The 16,011-nt window shown below is 39.2% G+C and overlaps 1 protein-coding gene across 4 annotated transcripts in view; it reads left to right on the top strand.

The window, feature by feature from the left end:
• The window catches only part of CNTN5 (contactin 5), a 1,772,202-nt gene that overhangs the window by 1,675,494 nt on the left and 80,697 nt on the right, over positions 1-16,011 (top strand). For all 4 annotated transcript variants that reach the window (XM_075592453.1, XM_075592451.1, XM_075592452.1 and 1 more), the window contains 2 exons: positions 11,525-11,595; positions 12,701-12,935. In XM_075592453.1, coding sequence (XP_075448568.1) covers positions 11,525-11,595; positions 12,701-12,935 — 306 coding nt within the window. The remainder of the gene's footprint in view (positions 1-11,524; positions 11,596-12,700; positions 12,936-16,011) is intronic.

Below are 16,011 nucleotides of genomic sequence, written 5' to 3'. Positions count from 1 at the left end.
GACCAAAGGAACTGTTAGAGGCATTGACTAACTTGTTTAAATAAATTAGAGAGCTGCTAACATGTTTGGCAAAATGTATCACTATGTGCAGTAGCAACTTGGAAATTACCACAAATGCCATCAGTTTTCTAGTAATAGAACGCTACAGTATATGAACCTGATAGCAGTGTACAATATGTTTAAATAAACTGTCACCATCAGCATGGTGCAGCAATTATCTAGTGAGCAACTATTCTGTCTGCATGCAACAATTAACCAGGTTAACCATCTGCAGTTATGATGATCCACATTCACTAATACGTTTAGACAATTTTAGACTGAAATGTACCATGCCCTCAATCAGTCAAGAAATGTAATACAGTAAGCTAATAATCTTAATGGGCATGGTTCCACTCATTGGGATTGCACAGACTTTCAATTTCATAACTCATATTCACCAGTCATTAATGAATGAATCATATTTGGATCCCAGTCATTGTGGTTAGAACCCTGATTTATTAAATCCGGTAGTCAGTTATCCTCAAAGAATGTTTGTTTCAGTACATCAACTCTAGATAGTGAAAAAAAAAATACATATACAGTATATATCTGACTCTGGTTAAGATTCATTATAATCAAATAACATCCTTGGAATGAGTCTTTGATTGAAAAGTGCATATGAATATTATATATATAAATATATATATATATTGAAAAAAGAAAAAAAGAGGTGCGTGCCACATAGCATAAATCTGTGCAGACATTTAATATCAAAATAGACAAAGTCACGTTGGGACGAAGTGCACGTGGTGACGTCACAGAGTAGTGGAGTCTGAGATCCAGCTCTTCCTGCATCCTGCATACAGCCAATCATGGATACCAGCACTGGGCTGTCTCCTCACAGAGATATACAGCAGGACAGAGTGAATTGTCGCCACAGCTCTAGTTTGATACGGACGGCACCTTGGATAAGGAGATTCATCCTATGGATGGTACCAGTAAAGCCTCTCAAAGTGCCTAGCTGTGCGGTTCTTGATCAGGACTACCATTTGGTGATGGTACTCACCCGTGCCCCCCCTTCCCTCCCTCCCGCTATTCCCCACAGAGATCATATCTCTCACATCCCCAATTTTAGTGCTTTTTGGACTCTCAAATACTCATTGGTGCCAGGATTCACTATCCCTGTCATGGAACATCAAGGCCCAAGATATGTATTAATCTGCTGAGATAATTTATCTCTACATGCACTATTTCTAGCTACACGTGTGACTGTGCTATTTTAGATTCTTCTATTTTGATATTAAATGTCTGCACAGATTTATGCTATGTGGCACGCGCCCCCTTTTTTTCTTTTTTCAATAGATTCCTGTGGATGTCGGTCATCCTCTCAGAAGCTGCGGAAAAGTCAAAGCACTTTATATCCTTTTCACTCATTTGTTCATTTATGAACATTTTCAATTATCACTGTATTGCACAGTTTATGAATGTTTATCATATCTAAATTGTTACATTCACTAGTTCATTTAAAGTTTATTTTATTTTTATGTTTATATTTTTGTTCACATTATAACACCATTGATATTCCTCATGTCACATTTCACTTTTATTCACTAAATATCACTTTTTTTAGTCATTATTGGTATTTAATAGCAAGCACTAACTTATTTTGTATATATAAGTTAGCGCTTGCTAATAAATACCAAAAGTGACAAAAAAAGTGATATTTAGTGAATAAAAGTGACATACAGTTAGGTCTGGAAATAATTGGACACTGACACAATTTTCATAATTTTTGCTCTGTACGCCACCACAATGGATTTGAAATGAAACAACCGAGATGCAATAGAAGTGCAGACTTTCAGCTTTAATTTAAGGGGTTGAACAAAAATATTGTATGAAACGTTTAGGAATTGCAACCATTTTCATACACAGTCCCCTTATTTCAGGGGCTCAAATGTAATTGGACAAATTAACACAATCATAAATAAATTTTTCATTTTTAATACTTTGTCGAGAATTCTTTGCAGGCATTGGCTGCTTGAAGTCTGGAACGCATGGACATCCCCAAACGCTGGGTTTCCTCCTATGTGATGCTTTGCCAGACCTTTACTGTCTTCAGTTGTTGTTTGTTCGTGGGTCTTTCTGCCTTAAGTTTTGTCTTCAGCAAGTGAAATGCATGCTCGATCGGGTTGAGATCAGGTGATTGACTCGGCCATTGCAGAGTATTCCACTTCTTTGCCTTAAAAAACTCCTGGGTTGCTTTCGCAGTATGTTTTGGGTCATTGTCCATCTATAAAGTGAAGCGCCGTCCAATCAACTTCGCTGAATCTGAGCAGACAATATATCCCTATACACTTCAGAATTCATCCGGCTGCTTCTGTCTTCTGTCACATCATCAATAAACACTAGTGACCCAGTGCCATTGGAAGCCATGCATGCCCATGCCATCACACTGCCTCCACTGTGTTTAACAGATGATGTGGTAAGCTTCGGATCATGATCCGTTCCAAGCCTTCTCCATACTTTTTCTTCCCATCATTCTGGTACAGATTGATCTTACTTTCATCTGTCCAAAGAATGCTGTTCCAAAATTTTGTTGGCTTTATTAGATATTGTTTGGCAAAGTCTAATCTGGCCTTTCACCTTGTGGTGAACCCTCTGTATTTGCTCTCGTGAAGTCTTCTCTTTATGGTAAACTTGGATAATGATAAGCCTACCTCCTGGAGAGTGTTCTTCACTTGGCTGGATGTTGTAAAGGGATTTTTCTTTAAAATGTAAAGGATCCTACAATCATCCACCACCGTTGTCTTCCGTGGCCGTCCAGGCCTTTTTGTGTTGCAGAGCCCACAGTGCGTTCTTTTTTTCTCAGAATGTACCAAACTGTTGATTTGGCCTCTCCTAATGTTCCTGCTATCTCTCTGATGGATTTTCTTTTTTTTGCAGCCTAAGGATTCCCTGTTTCATTTGCATTGAGAACTCCTTTGACCGCAAGTTGTGGGTTCACAGCAACAGCTTCCAAATGCGAATGCCACACCTGGAATCAACAACAGACGTTTTACTTGCTTAATTGATGCTGAAATAACGAAGGAATAGCCCACACTTGTCCATGAAAAAGCTTTTGAGTCAATTGTCCAATTACTTTTGGTCCCTTGAAAAAGAGGGGGCTACATATTAAAGAGATGTAATTCCTAAACCCTTCCTCCAATTTGGATGTGAATGCCCTCAAATTAAAGCTGATAGACTACACTTTAAGCCCATATTCATTATTTAACTGTAACTTGAATTTATTTTGGTACACAGCTGAAATAACAAAACTTGTATCAGTGTCCAATTATTTCCTGACCTAACTGTACATTCATAAACTGTGAATGAGTGAAAAGGATATAACGTGCCGTGACTTTTCCGCAGCTTCTGAGAGGATAAACCACATCCAATATATATTATGATTACGCAGTCACGTTGCAAGATCTTGTGTCCCAGATTAAGGCAGGAAACAATGTAATTCTTTATACCGGGTTTATTTACAGGGGTTAAATAGCACAATAATAGGCCCACTGTCCCTTTAAGGATAAACAAATCATAAAAATAAAGCCTACTCCTATCAGGAGACTGTCTAAACATCAGCTCCCTTTCAGATTGTTGCTGGTGAACTAAACTGGTTCCCAGCTTTAAATAACCCACCCGATTAGCAACAATATTAATAGTCCTTAGGCACCCCAAATACACATTATTTAGTCCTTATCTGTTGTTGCGACTCGGCCCCACAAGAGTCCAGGAAGTACCTCTGAATCCAATTTCCGGGACAGGACAGCCCTGTTTCCACAGCAGACTCACGTCCTTGCTTCTTCCTGGGTGTTCTACCCAAGAAGTCCCAGCAGGCTCTGGGACCAACATCCAGCAGGCCTGGAGAACTGTGCCAGCCAGCTTCCTCCTGGCTGGGGAGAAGTCTCTCTCCCCCCTCTCTGTGGCAAGCAGTCTCTCTCCCCCCTCTCTGTGGCAAGCAGTCTCTCTCCACGCAGCTGCCTGACTTCTTTGTAAACCCTTATTCCTTCAGGAGTTCTCCGTTAATTAGCTATACCTGTATCTTTATCTATATGTGTACATATCTATATACAGATATTCTGTATATAGATATGTATGAGTGCGCCCTGTCTCAAGCTACTTAAGAGTGCCGTGGACATCTTCTATTTATATATGCATGTGTTACATATATATATTTTTCATTATACTGTATGAGAAAGACCCCAAAATGACTATACCAAAAAATATCAATTTATTATACACAAAAATACAAAGGGGCCTATGCTATAAGCGTTCATAAGCCACGTATCGAGCACTTATCAGCCAAAATACCTACTGCGATTCTGTAAGCCTTGATAAGTGGACAATAAAGGAATGAATCGCCAAATTTTTCAGCCGTCAAACTTTCTGAAACTCATGCAATTCGAGTTGCCGTGATTAGGTTATCGAGGCCTATCGTGGCTCTAGAATGGCGAGTTTCTCCCAAAATCCTCACAACAGGAAAAGTTGGTGGGAGGCTCGTGAGAAGCTGCTGAAAGAAAAGCTCCCTTCTTGAGACACATTGGAAAGTTCTTTTGAAATATTGTCGTGTTTCTTCCAAATGCACGTCATCCCATCTTCATTCTTCTATTGATTTTATTCAAAAGGTTTCAATCCATTGTTATTTGCCGGTCAAGGTAGACAGTCTTCAGCTTCTAGTTCTAGTCAGTTTAATCTTTGCAGACTTGACACATTTTTTGATAATCATTTTGGGCTTGATGAGATTCATATGGAGGCCCACATTCTTACATGCTTTGGTGAGTTCTCCAACTTGTTGCTGGAGATCTTCTGAATTTGTGGAAAAAATAACAATGTCATCTGCAAATCGTAGGTGACTCAACTTTTCACTGCTGATTTTGATTCCTTTTTCTTCCCAATTAAATGTCTTGAACAATTCTTCAAGTGTTGCACTGAAAAGCTTTTATGAAATGATATCTCTCTGCCGCACTACATTTCTGATCCTTATCTTGCTATATCTTGCTTGTAAATTCATGAAATCTAATGGTTTATGTGGCATTCTCTTAAGTGTTCTTTTTAATATCAATGTATACGTTTTCAACATTTTGTTTTCTTAATGCATCTACGATCGCTGAGGTGTGGACAGAATGAAATGCTTTTTTGTAATCTTCGATTCATAAGATGAGTGGTAGATCGCATTCATTACTTCGGAAATCACTTCTTGTACTGTATGACTTGGATGTGTTCCATTGTGTTGCATCCACTGTGAAATCCCTTTTGTTCTCTAGACTGGGAAAAGTTCAGGGTCTGTTGTAGCCGATTAGTGAGTATCTTCATAAAAATCTTGTAAGTGATTGGAAGTAGACTGTTTTGGTCTGTAGTTCTTGAGGTCTTGATTTGTCTCCTTTCTCGTGGATGCGGATAACAATGGCATTACTGCATTGCTCTAGAATTGTCCTGTTTCTCAAGCAGCATTTGAAGAGTTTTGCAAGTATTTTTTCTACGTCTTCCCCTGCTTCTTTCAAGATTTCAGTTGTAATTGAATCTCTCAGAAGCCTTACTATTCTTCATGGATTTTATTTCATTTGCCATGTCTTCTGGATGGACGCATGGTCATCATTGGTGGTTTATTTCCCCTTGTCCTTTGCTGGATTATGCCCTGTGTTATTAGAACCCCTTAATCTTATAGCTGCGTTGCCCCATAGGCAGACAGCCAAAAGGTGTCAGCCATTTGCTGCCATTTGCTGCTTGGTTACTGGGTTCGGTAAAGTCTTCTAACACAACACATTGCAAGCCTATCTAACTCTTCTAACACACCTTTTGCCTTGTCTGTAGCTTTTACATATGGCCATAGTCCTATATTATCTCTAACGGTCCATGAAATGTCTGTAAATCGAATGTACTGTATTACCACTGTTCACTTAATGCAACCATGTATTATCATAACTATGTGCTCAGGACATACTTGAAAATGAGACGTAACTTTCAATGTATTACTTTCTGGTAAAACATTTTATAAATAAATAAAAATCTGTGTTCACATACAATTTCATGTAGAAATCCTAAACTACTGTCTGATAAGTGAGCAGTCTTTTATTGTTGATCCATTGCTTCAGTGCAATGATTTGCTTCTTTCCATCCATAAGTCGATGCTTTGTCTTTAAGCTTTTGTTACTGTATCTTCCATAGTCTTCTTCACCATATCAGTTACATTTTCATACATTCAGTTATACATTTGCAGATTGAATTGAACAGCTCTGCATATTCAATGCTTATCCTTGCATCTTTGGATTGCTTAATTTCTTGTTGTTACCTCATTAATTGTTTGGCCTCATCAGATTTTTTCTTATCCTCTTTTTTATAAGCGATTCCTGCCATTTTTTCTGCTCTTTCAACTACACTCTTCGTGAATTCTTCATAATTCTTTGTTAAAGTGTCCCCATGCATTGAGCAAGCTGAAGCAATTTTTCAGTTCTTGTTAAATTCTCTGCTGTTATTCTTGTGGTTATTGATTTGTTTTTTTTTATTTATTTGTAATCAGTTTTCGTCTTTCCAACTTTGCATTCAGATCTAATCTGCAGCAAACCAATCTGTGATCACTCCTTGTGTCAAAGCGGCTAAGGACAGTGCAGTCTTTAATCATGTGTTTCTTGTTTGTTAGGATTACAGATGCAGCATCTTGTATCTTTCAGCTGTCGCAGATCATGTACTGGTGCAAAGAGTTGATTGCCCCTGGCGCAGTGCATAGCAGGGGGTAGTGGCCCATCAGGATTAAAGGAAAGTTCTCCCACACAGGAAGAGACTGCTGTGCACTGCATGTAAAGGCGTGCCAAAAAAAAGCTGATAACTGCCGGGTCACTAAAAAGAGTACTTTATTGTAATCACTGAAGCATACAAAAACGACAGGAACCTCGAGGAGAACACATGCCCCTTACCCCCAATAAACATTAAAATACCAAACAAACCCCAACACACCCATTGATTGCCAGTGTGGTTACCTAAGCCCTCAAAGGGAGCAAAGATAACCCTAATGGCAATGAATTGGCACCCTGCTACACACAACTCCTTTGTTGTGAAGTTGGTTTATTTCATTGTAGAAGCCTTCCACTTCATTGTCTGTGTGATTTAATGTTGGAGAATACACTTGTGTTATTTGAACTCACACTCTCTCTCTCTCGTTAGTTTTGGAATGTAAGCTTCTGATTTCACACACACATTTGTGCCCCAATCTATCTACAGTATATAGATAGTTCAGAAATAAGGAACTATAAATAAAATACTGTAAACTGTAGCAAGAACTGGGTGCATACTGTCCGAGGGGATCATAGAAAAAGCAACAAAAAAAAAAGACAGGCATTTCTAAGTAAAAAATGTGATATCTACTAGCTCAAAAGCTAATAAATATCACACATTTCATCTTTGACCTAGGAGTGCCGGTTATAGATATAGATTATATATATATAGAATGAGAGTATAAAGTAGGCACACCTATACATAATGTTTACCAAACATATTGGTGACTGCACGCATCATAGAATTAAAGAAAATTATAATTCACCCAAACGCATATTTCGAAGAAGAAGAAGAAGAAGAAGAAGAAGTACACAGCACATAGTAAAAAGTGGTGTAAAGTGCTCAAAATGAAAATAAATATCTGTACAGTGTATGGCATCCAAAATATAAAACATCAAAAAGAACGACATTTCAGACCTACAAGAGGTCCTTTCTCAAGCTCCTAATGCAGTCAATCTATCACTGCTTGATATAGTCATTAGGGGACATACTAAAATGCTAAATTTCACGACAAACAAAACTATTCCCTTCCTATTCATGGAAGTCTAAGGGACAGCCATCTAAGCTATATTAGGGTGGCTGTCCGGTTAAAAAGCTTGTATCGCTAAATAATTCAGTGGCCCACATGACCAGGACATTTAAACAATGCAGGGAGATACCAGCACCTGATGACAAGGCCTGTAACCCCGGAACTCGGGAAGCAGGGGGTCACCGGACCTGAAATTAATGTGATTTAGCTCCGGAGAACTCTTGCTACAATACTGTGTCATTAAAATAAAATAAAAGCTGTTCGATCGCCTGTTAGAGGCGCGTAGGTAGAGTGACTTATTCAGTCTAACTGTTAGTGCGTGTCTCTTACAGACAGGCACACGGCGCGAGTCCCATTCAGATGCATAGAGCCCCGCTGTGTTAATTCCAATGGACCATTACCGTATTTCCTCGATTATAAGACACACCTTTTTTCCCATTTTCACATGTCTGAAATAGGGATGCGTCTTAGGCCTCGTAAATGGTCAAAAAAACTGTGCTGAGGCGCGCTGAGCTGCACTGAGGGGAAACATTATCCCTATCAGCGCGGCTTTAGACAGCACTTCCGCAGGCGTGCGGAGGCGTGTGGAATTTCAGCCGACAGACAAATTTTAGATTTCCTGCTATGGGCAGCGCAGGGCCGATCACGTGACTGCCAGAAGCCAATGGCAGTCCGTGACGTCGGCGCCGTGACGTGGCACGCTAGCCCCGCCTCCCGCTCCGCCTCCCACTCCGCCTCCAGGCCCGCCTCCCGAATTCCTCCCACCCGGCACACAAGCGCGCTCGCCGACACTCATGCAGGGATAATAAAAATCTCCTGCTTGAGCAAGAAAGCATGAGCGTCAGCGCTGCCCAGCGCTCCTCCCTGCACCATGTCCCAGTCCTTAGAATCAATGTACTAAAAAAAAGAAAAACAAAAAACAGCTAAAGGGCACTGCAGAAGCCATAGCATCTTTCCGCGTTTTAACAAAAGCTGCTATCAGCGGTGCAGTGGCCAGCTGCTTGAACCACGGCCCCCCTGCCACTTCCACAAGCATCTCACAGCTGATGTTGCTTGCTGGGGTTCAGTGCCACCCCCCTCAACGCACTGATGATTTCAGCAGTGTGTCCAGCTGCTAGCACCACAAGCGTCATCCCCCTCCCTCCCCTATGATTCCACTTGCTTTCTTGAAGTGCTGGCCCCTCCCACAGAAGGAGAGATGATTTCAGCAGTGGTTGCAGCTTCTCCCATTGTCCCACCAGCACAACTGTCAGCTTTCCGGCTGGGCTGCCTCTTCCATTGCGCTCCCCCCCCACGCGCCTCTCAGCTGGATGGTGCGGCGGTAGAAGTGCCGCCGGCTGCCTTTCCCATTGCCCCCGCGTGACATCAGCTGGGCGATGCAGCGGTAGAAATGGCGCCGGCGGCCTCTCTAATTCCTCCACCTCCTCCCTCGCGCGCGTCTATCAGCTGTGTGGTGCAGCTGTAGATGTTCCGCCAGCTGCATCTCCCATTTCTCCTGCTCTCCACATCCCCCCCCCCCAGCTGTCAGTGCTTCTACCACTCCCCCATCCCCCTGCCGGAACGTGAACGCAGCCAAAGTTGGTGAGGGGAAGATGAGATGAGGAGTGCCTGCAACTCGACGTACAGTACAGTTAGTACAGTATCTGACGGAATGACGTTGCTGGCAGCCCCAGCGCAGCTCCCATAATGCTGAGCAGGAACCTGTTTGTAGTGCTCAGGAGAAAAGTTGTACTGTAGTATAGTACAGTGTGCTGTTGTGCAGTGTTACGCAGTGTGCTGTTGTGCAGTGTTATGCAGTGTGCTCTTGTGCAGTGTTGCATAGTGTGCTCTTGTGCAGTGTTGTGCAGTGTGCTCTTGTGCAGTGTTGCGCAGTGTGCTCTTGTGCAGTGTTGCGCAGTGTGCTCTTGTGCAGTGTACTGTTGTGCAGTGTTGCGCAGTGTGCTGTACAATGCAGTGTAGTGTAGAGCAGTGAATTGTGACTTACCGTAAAATGTCATCAAAAAGACTTCGCTATGATGCAGCATTGAAACGCAAAGTTAGAGCACGTACAGTAAATAGAGACGAGCACGAAAACTCCCAAAGTGATTCAGAAGAATCTTTAGACTCAAACTCTAACACTGAATGTGATACTGAGGAAGAACGTGATATGTAATTGTGTGGATAAATGTATGCTATTGTCTGCTAGTAAAACCATTATTTCTGCAAATTTAATGTAGTGGGTTTTTTTCCCCAATTTTTTTTAAAATTAAATCAAGGGCGCGTCTTAGAATTGAGGAAATAGGGTATGTCTCCTTACTTTGACCGCGAGCACAGATGAAAAAAATACGGTGCCGCAGCGGATTTAAGGGGGGCAGGGTAGTGCTGCATAGATAGTGACTGCCTGGTCACATCATCTTCCCCACAGAACTTTGCATCGTTGGTCCTCTTCTGCTGCACTTACAGCCATTTAGTGAACCTCTGAGCCGACTCTTCGCCGATCGATTACAGGAGAATGGATCGATCGGCAACTTAGCTAATTACTTATCATTGTGTGGATTGTATTGATGCACATATTAGATGGGGAAAAAAATGTAAATAATACAAAATGGCAGCTTGTACTGCTGCTTTAAGACATTGAATGTTGATAAAATATTACATTACATATTACATGTAAATACACACACATCCCAATACATTGCATAAGACATATAATGAAAAATAAATAGAGTAATTTGTAAATGCGTGAAAAGTAATCACTTCTGAAGATAACAAACCACAGTGAACACAAAGTTTATCAAGCAATGAACATACTGTACTTTTTCGTTTGCTGAATTTGAATGGTACGCCTAATTGTGCCTATCTACTGCAATAGTTGCATGGACCATTGCCATTAACCAAGAATTGCGGTCTTAACTAGAATTAATGTACTCTATATATTACTGATTCGATATACTTCAAAACGGCTGATCGCACTGCGAGTGGCCAACAGCTGCCATTCAAGTCAGTTTTCGTCTGTTCACTGTGCGATTGGCCGTTTCAGTGTACATTAAAGCAGCCCCAGGAACTCCAAAACATCAAAGTGATGCATGTGGGTAAAACTTTTCCTCCCTTGCAATAGCTTTTATTCCACAAGCAGATATAATACACCTTCTTTATTTTGTTACTTGTGATGGAAATAAGGAGGTTCACTGTACATCAACCCCAAAATCAGGGGGTGCACCTACTTTTTACTAGATAAGTGGTTATAGGATAGACTATGAATTATTGAAACTGTAATTATTATTGAAGAATTGCTATATGTAAACATTATTATTATCATCATCATCGCAATTGTGAGTAAAATACCTATCAAGCTTCACCTTCTATTGATTTTTAAAATGAAATTGCACTGTATATATATATTTCTATTTTTCAGAACCCTGGATGTATTTGCACTCCTAAATTCTTTGCCTATTTGTAAACAGTCAATATATACAATATATCATGTACTATATGTAATCTAGAACCTGTTTGTATAGCAATGCGATCTTTCAGATATGAAAGATAATCACCAATGATTCTAATGGATGATTACAAATAAATGTCTTATTTTTCTCATTTTAATAGCAATTGGCTTTAAATAAAATTTTTTTTTTTTTTTTTACTTTTGTTAATGTTTTATATTCTTACACATTCGCAAACTAGAATGAAAATAGATCCTGATATTTATTTTCATTTTACTCCTAGTTCCAAAGACGGCCCCAGCTAATGTAAGTGGGGGAAGTGGAAGACGCCATGAATTAGTGATTACGTGGGAGGTAAGTAATTGCTTTCATAATAGATTTTCCTGAAGATCTTTTATCAAGACAAAGTTAAAGCAGCAGTAATACTTTTTTTTTATATCATTTTTATATGTAAAGCATGTGACAATGTATAATTCTATTTATTTACCTAAGCTGGCAATTGTTTGGTACTCCTGTGATAAATCTGTCAAAATCTTGATTGTGTGCCTAACATGATGGCAGCTTCATTTAGTGTAACTCTGCAGCTGCAATGTATCCTTATATTACTAAGGTAACATTATCTATTGTTACAGTTTATAGCTAAAACTGCTGGGAACATTTGCAACAAATTATCCCAAACAGGAAAGTATAGCAAAGATCTTGCACAGCTGGGGAGGTTGGTTAAAACCGGCTATAGAAATCAAAAGATGCTTAAAAACTAATTAAATACGGCATTAAGAATTGAATAATAATTTTTTTTAAAATAAGTCACTATTATCTAATACAACAGAACTGATTTATGTAAAAAAGAACATAAGATTTCACATGCTTTGCTGCTTTATTTTTCTGTATTTATGTATGTGTGTCATTATTTATATAGTGCCATTAATGTACATAGCGCTTCACAGTGGTAATATATGTGACAATCATATAAATAACAAATAACACAAATTCTGTAACAGGTCATGGGAATAAGTGCTTCAGACATAAAAGTAACATTTAGATAAAGGAGTCTCTGCTCCGAGGAGCTTACAATCTAATTCTAATCTAATTTTGACTAAATATGATTCTTCTCTTATAGCAACATAAATTCACTTAACCCTTTGTTAGTCTTCAGTGCTTACAATGACTTACTTTCCAGACCCCTCATGTCGATCATTCTCTTTAACTTCATATTTATCTTATATACATATTCATACATACATACATACATATATACACACATACACATATACATACACATACATACATATACATACATATCTCTCGACAGACAATTTTAAAGTGAAATGTGTGTGATTGTGTGGGTGGCCATAGCCCCACCCCCTCTAATCGATTTACATATCCTCATACATAATTAGGTCAAATAAGTGTGTTTGACAACATTCAAAAAATATAGTCATATTTTTGTCTCTCACAGCCGGTCTCAGAAGAGTTCCAGAATGGTGAAGGATTTGGCTACATTGTGGCTTTCAGACCCAATGACACAAGGGGTTGGAAAGAAAAAATGGTGACTTCTTCTGATGCTTCTAAGTTTATCTACAGAGATGAAAGTACACCACCACTTACTCCTTTTGAAGTTAAGGTTGGCGTATACAACAATAAAGGAGATGGGCCATTCAGCCCTATTGTGGTCATCTGTTCTGCTGAGGGAGGTGAGTTTGGACATTTCAATCTCTTAGTGACCTTGATTTTAGAAACTGATATGCTTTACTATTGCGAATAACACAAAATAAATATTTCCAAGGAAGGGGATTTTTAAAAATCCGCTTTGCTTCAAATGACAATCACTTAAATTATTTAGAATTGTATTATATTATTTTCAAAGAGCTGGTTAAAGGGAATTAAATCCGTGCCACATCTCCACAGGCTTCTAACATCATTCCAGTTACTTAATTATCAGATTTCTAATCTTATGAAGTGTGAGCACATGCCAAGTACAGAAAAGTACATCCAAAAGCAGAAGTTTTTCAACTATATTATACAAAGCTCTTTGGTGTACAAACCTGCCACACTGGGTTATTACAAAGTCCTCTTTCTTAACAGTAAGCAAAACGCAAGCATGACAATATTTTTGTGAATTCATAGTGAAACAGGAAGCCTTTTTTGTTACTGAGGAAACTTTGTGGGCTATCATTTAGGGCAGAAACATGCTAGATTTTTATTTCCATTTGTTTAATTACATTTACTAAAAGTATTCTGCAGTAGTGTGCAATACATGGTACTGTAGTCAGGCAATCTCAATTATATGCAATTATATAGACAGAGTACTTATGCACAGTTTGAAGTTTCTTCTTTGATAAATCTGGTGCTATTTAGTCACATATAAATAACATAGTAATTAAAATAATGTCAATGCTATTTCAAAAGACAAGATGTTGAAAATATAAACAATAGTCCGTGTCTAAAAATATTTATACATAAAGTACCTATCCACTACTTGAAAAGGTTAAAGTGGTTACTGTAGGTGTAGAAATATTTAAATATTGCAGTTTAATTAATGGTGGAAGAGGTTATTTACAGCCCATGCAGATACAGTAGCAGCCAAATTGGTAAAACAAGACCTACAACAATAGCCCTGAAACCTCTAAGCAGAGACCTGAGTCAGAACATGTTTTAGGGCCAACCAACAAGTACGCTGATCATGAGCTAAGTGCAGAAGATGCTAATGAAATACTGATACGAACCTTCATATCCTATTCTACCCAATAACCTCACTACTCTCCATTTACACATAAAACTAGTTTTAGGGAAGAAGAAACACAAACCAAAATGCTATAGACGTAGCTGTCTCAAGCCCACCACTCAGTTTAAGGGATGGTTGGGTGCTTCCAATTTGGGCGGTGACCACCCTATGATCTGTAATTAGGGGGGAGGAAAACTTCACCTCCACAATCAATACCCCCTGTGCGAAGATAAAATTAAGCGTATGACCATGCTTGTGTCAGACCATGCAGAATTTAACTTAATCCCATAGGATACAAAAGATTTATAGCCTCAGCATTGTCTGGGTCATCAACCCGCAGATTGAGGTCCCCCAACACCACAGAAAGAGGGAAATTCAGTAATATGGGTGTGACCACATGTGACAGCTGAGACACAATCACCCCCGTGTCCAGGCAGCCTATACATCAGGGGGAAATAAAAAGCTTGATTGTCAATAAATTAGTACAAGAAAAATAGCACAGACTTGCGCACTTGTTTTGTTCTCTTTAGTATATTTACAGTAGCACTGGGGTCTCTAGGAAAGGTCTTAGTAGTGACCATGTTATAATAAAATCTAGAAAATATAATAGTGAAATAAATTGAAACATTAATATCGGAACAAAAACTGAATTCCATATTCTTCTATCATAAATACATTGATAAGCTATCTACAGTGTGTGTTAATTTTGCAATATGCAGCCAATATTGGATTTGACACATTTTTATAGGCTTCGCAAATTCTTATACAGTGGTGGTAAAAATGCTTAATTGATCAAACGGCTTGTGGTGCTTATCCACCATTTTTATGCTGCTGATTTGATGGGATAAACACTATTTAAATGATGCAAAGTGCAATATTTATTGTACACATTTTTGATCTCCAGAAAATAGTTGTTTTAAAACTTGTATTTACTGTGGATGGTTCATCCAATGCTTCAGAATCATAATGTTTACTACAACTTTTCTTACTCGAAGGCCCTCATTCAATGTACTGTGTAGCTGTCCTCTGTGGTCGTGAAGGTATTATTCCCATTAATTTTACTGGAGATGAACAGCTCTCCAGCACAGGGAAGCAGCTTCACAACATATTGAATAGGGGCCTAAGTATTAGTTGTTTACAGCTGTCAGCAATCGATCTAATTATTTATTCAAGCCTTGTACCATAAGTCTTTACAGTAGTATTATTGAAAAAATGTGACATGTAATATTGTCTCTGTCTATGGAAAGCGAAACAAAAAAGGGCGAAGAAAAGCAAGTATAAGTCAAAATATATTTATATATATACAAATAAAATGCAATACAAAAACATACATGTGAAACAGCTCTGGTCACTGGTCTCTTAAAGAATCATGATGTAGGGTTTCCAGTGTTGGATTTGAAGGCCCATGTGAATTTATGAAGTTCCTTACAAGACGTTCAGAACCACACCTCTACAAGATTCTTCCTCGCTAATACATCCAGTGGCAGAGAGTAATGCACAATGACATAGACCAAAGAAACATTGTGTGCTGGGGTTTCTCTCAAAAACCTCATGCCAGGAAAAGCTGGCTTGTGGCTGGGGAGAACCTGCCGAGAAGGCGGCGAGAGAGGACGTACTGTAGAAAAAAAAAAAACCTTTTCCCTGCATCAGATTAATGACGGGAGTCTCCAGAGCTGATACCCATTAATATCAGCACCAGAGATCCCCGGCATGAATCCCATGCATTAAAAATGCATTTACAGGCAACTTCATTACCTTAGCGGCTGAACGCCCCATTGGCTGTAATACATGTGATATGAGACATGTGGTTTTAAGGATGTGACATATATCCCTTGAAGATGACGTCACATCCTCAAGAGCTTGCAGATAGCCAGGGATTCGGAGGGTGAAGCCTCCTAAAGGTAAGTAAAATATTGAATGTATGTAATTGTAATTTTTCAGGTTTTTTGATTGCATTTTTTTCTTTTTGCTTGCCCATTGACTGATAATGTATTACTGTGTGCCCCTTTAGGGTACAGATAAATACAGTGACAGGCAATGCATTT

The sequence above is a fragment of the Ascaphus truei genome, chromosome 3 (genome assembly GCF_040206685.1).
Source record: "Ascaphus truei isolate aAscTru1 chromosome 3, aAscTru1.hap1, whole genome shotgun sequence".
Classification (NCBI taxonomy): domain Eukaryota; kingdom Metazoa; phylum Chordata; class Amphibia; order Anura; family Ascaphidae; genus Ascaphus; species Ascaphus truei.
Note: the sequence above shows the minus strand (reverse complement) of the source record. Positions and strands in the feature narration are given on the sequence as shown.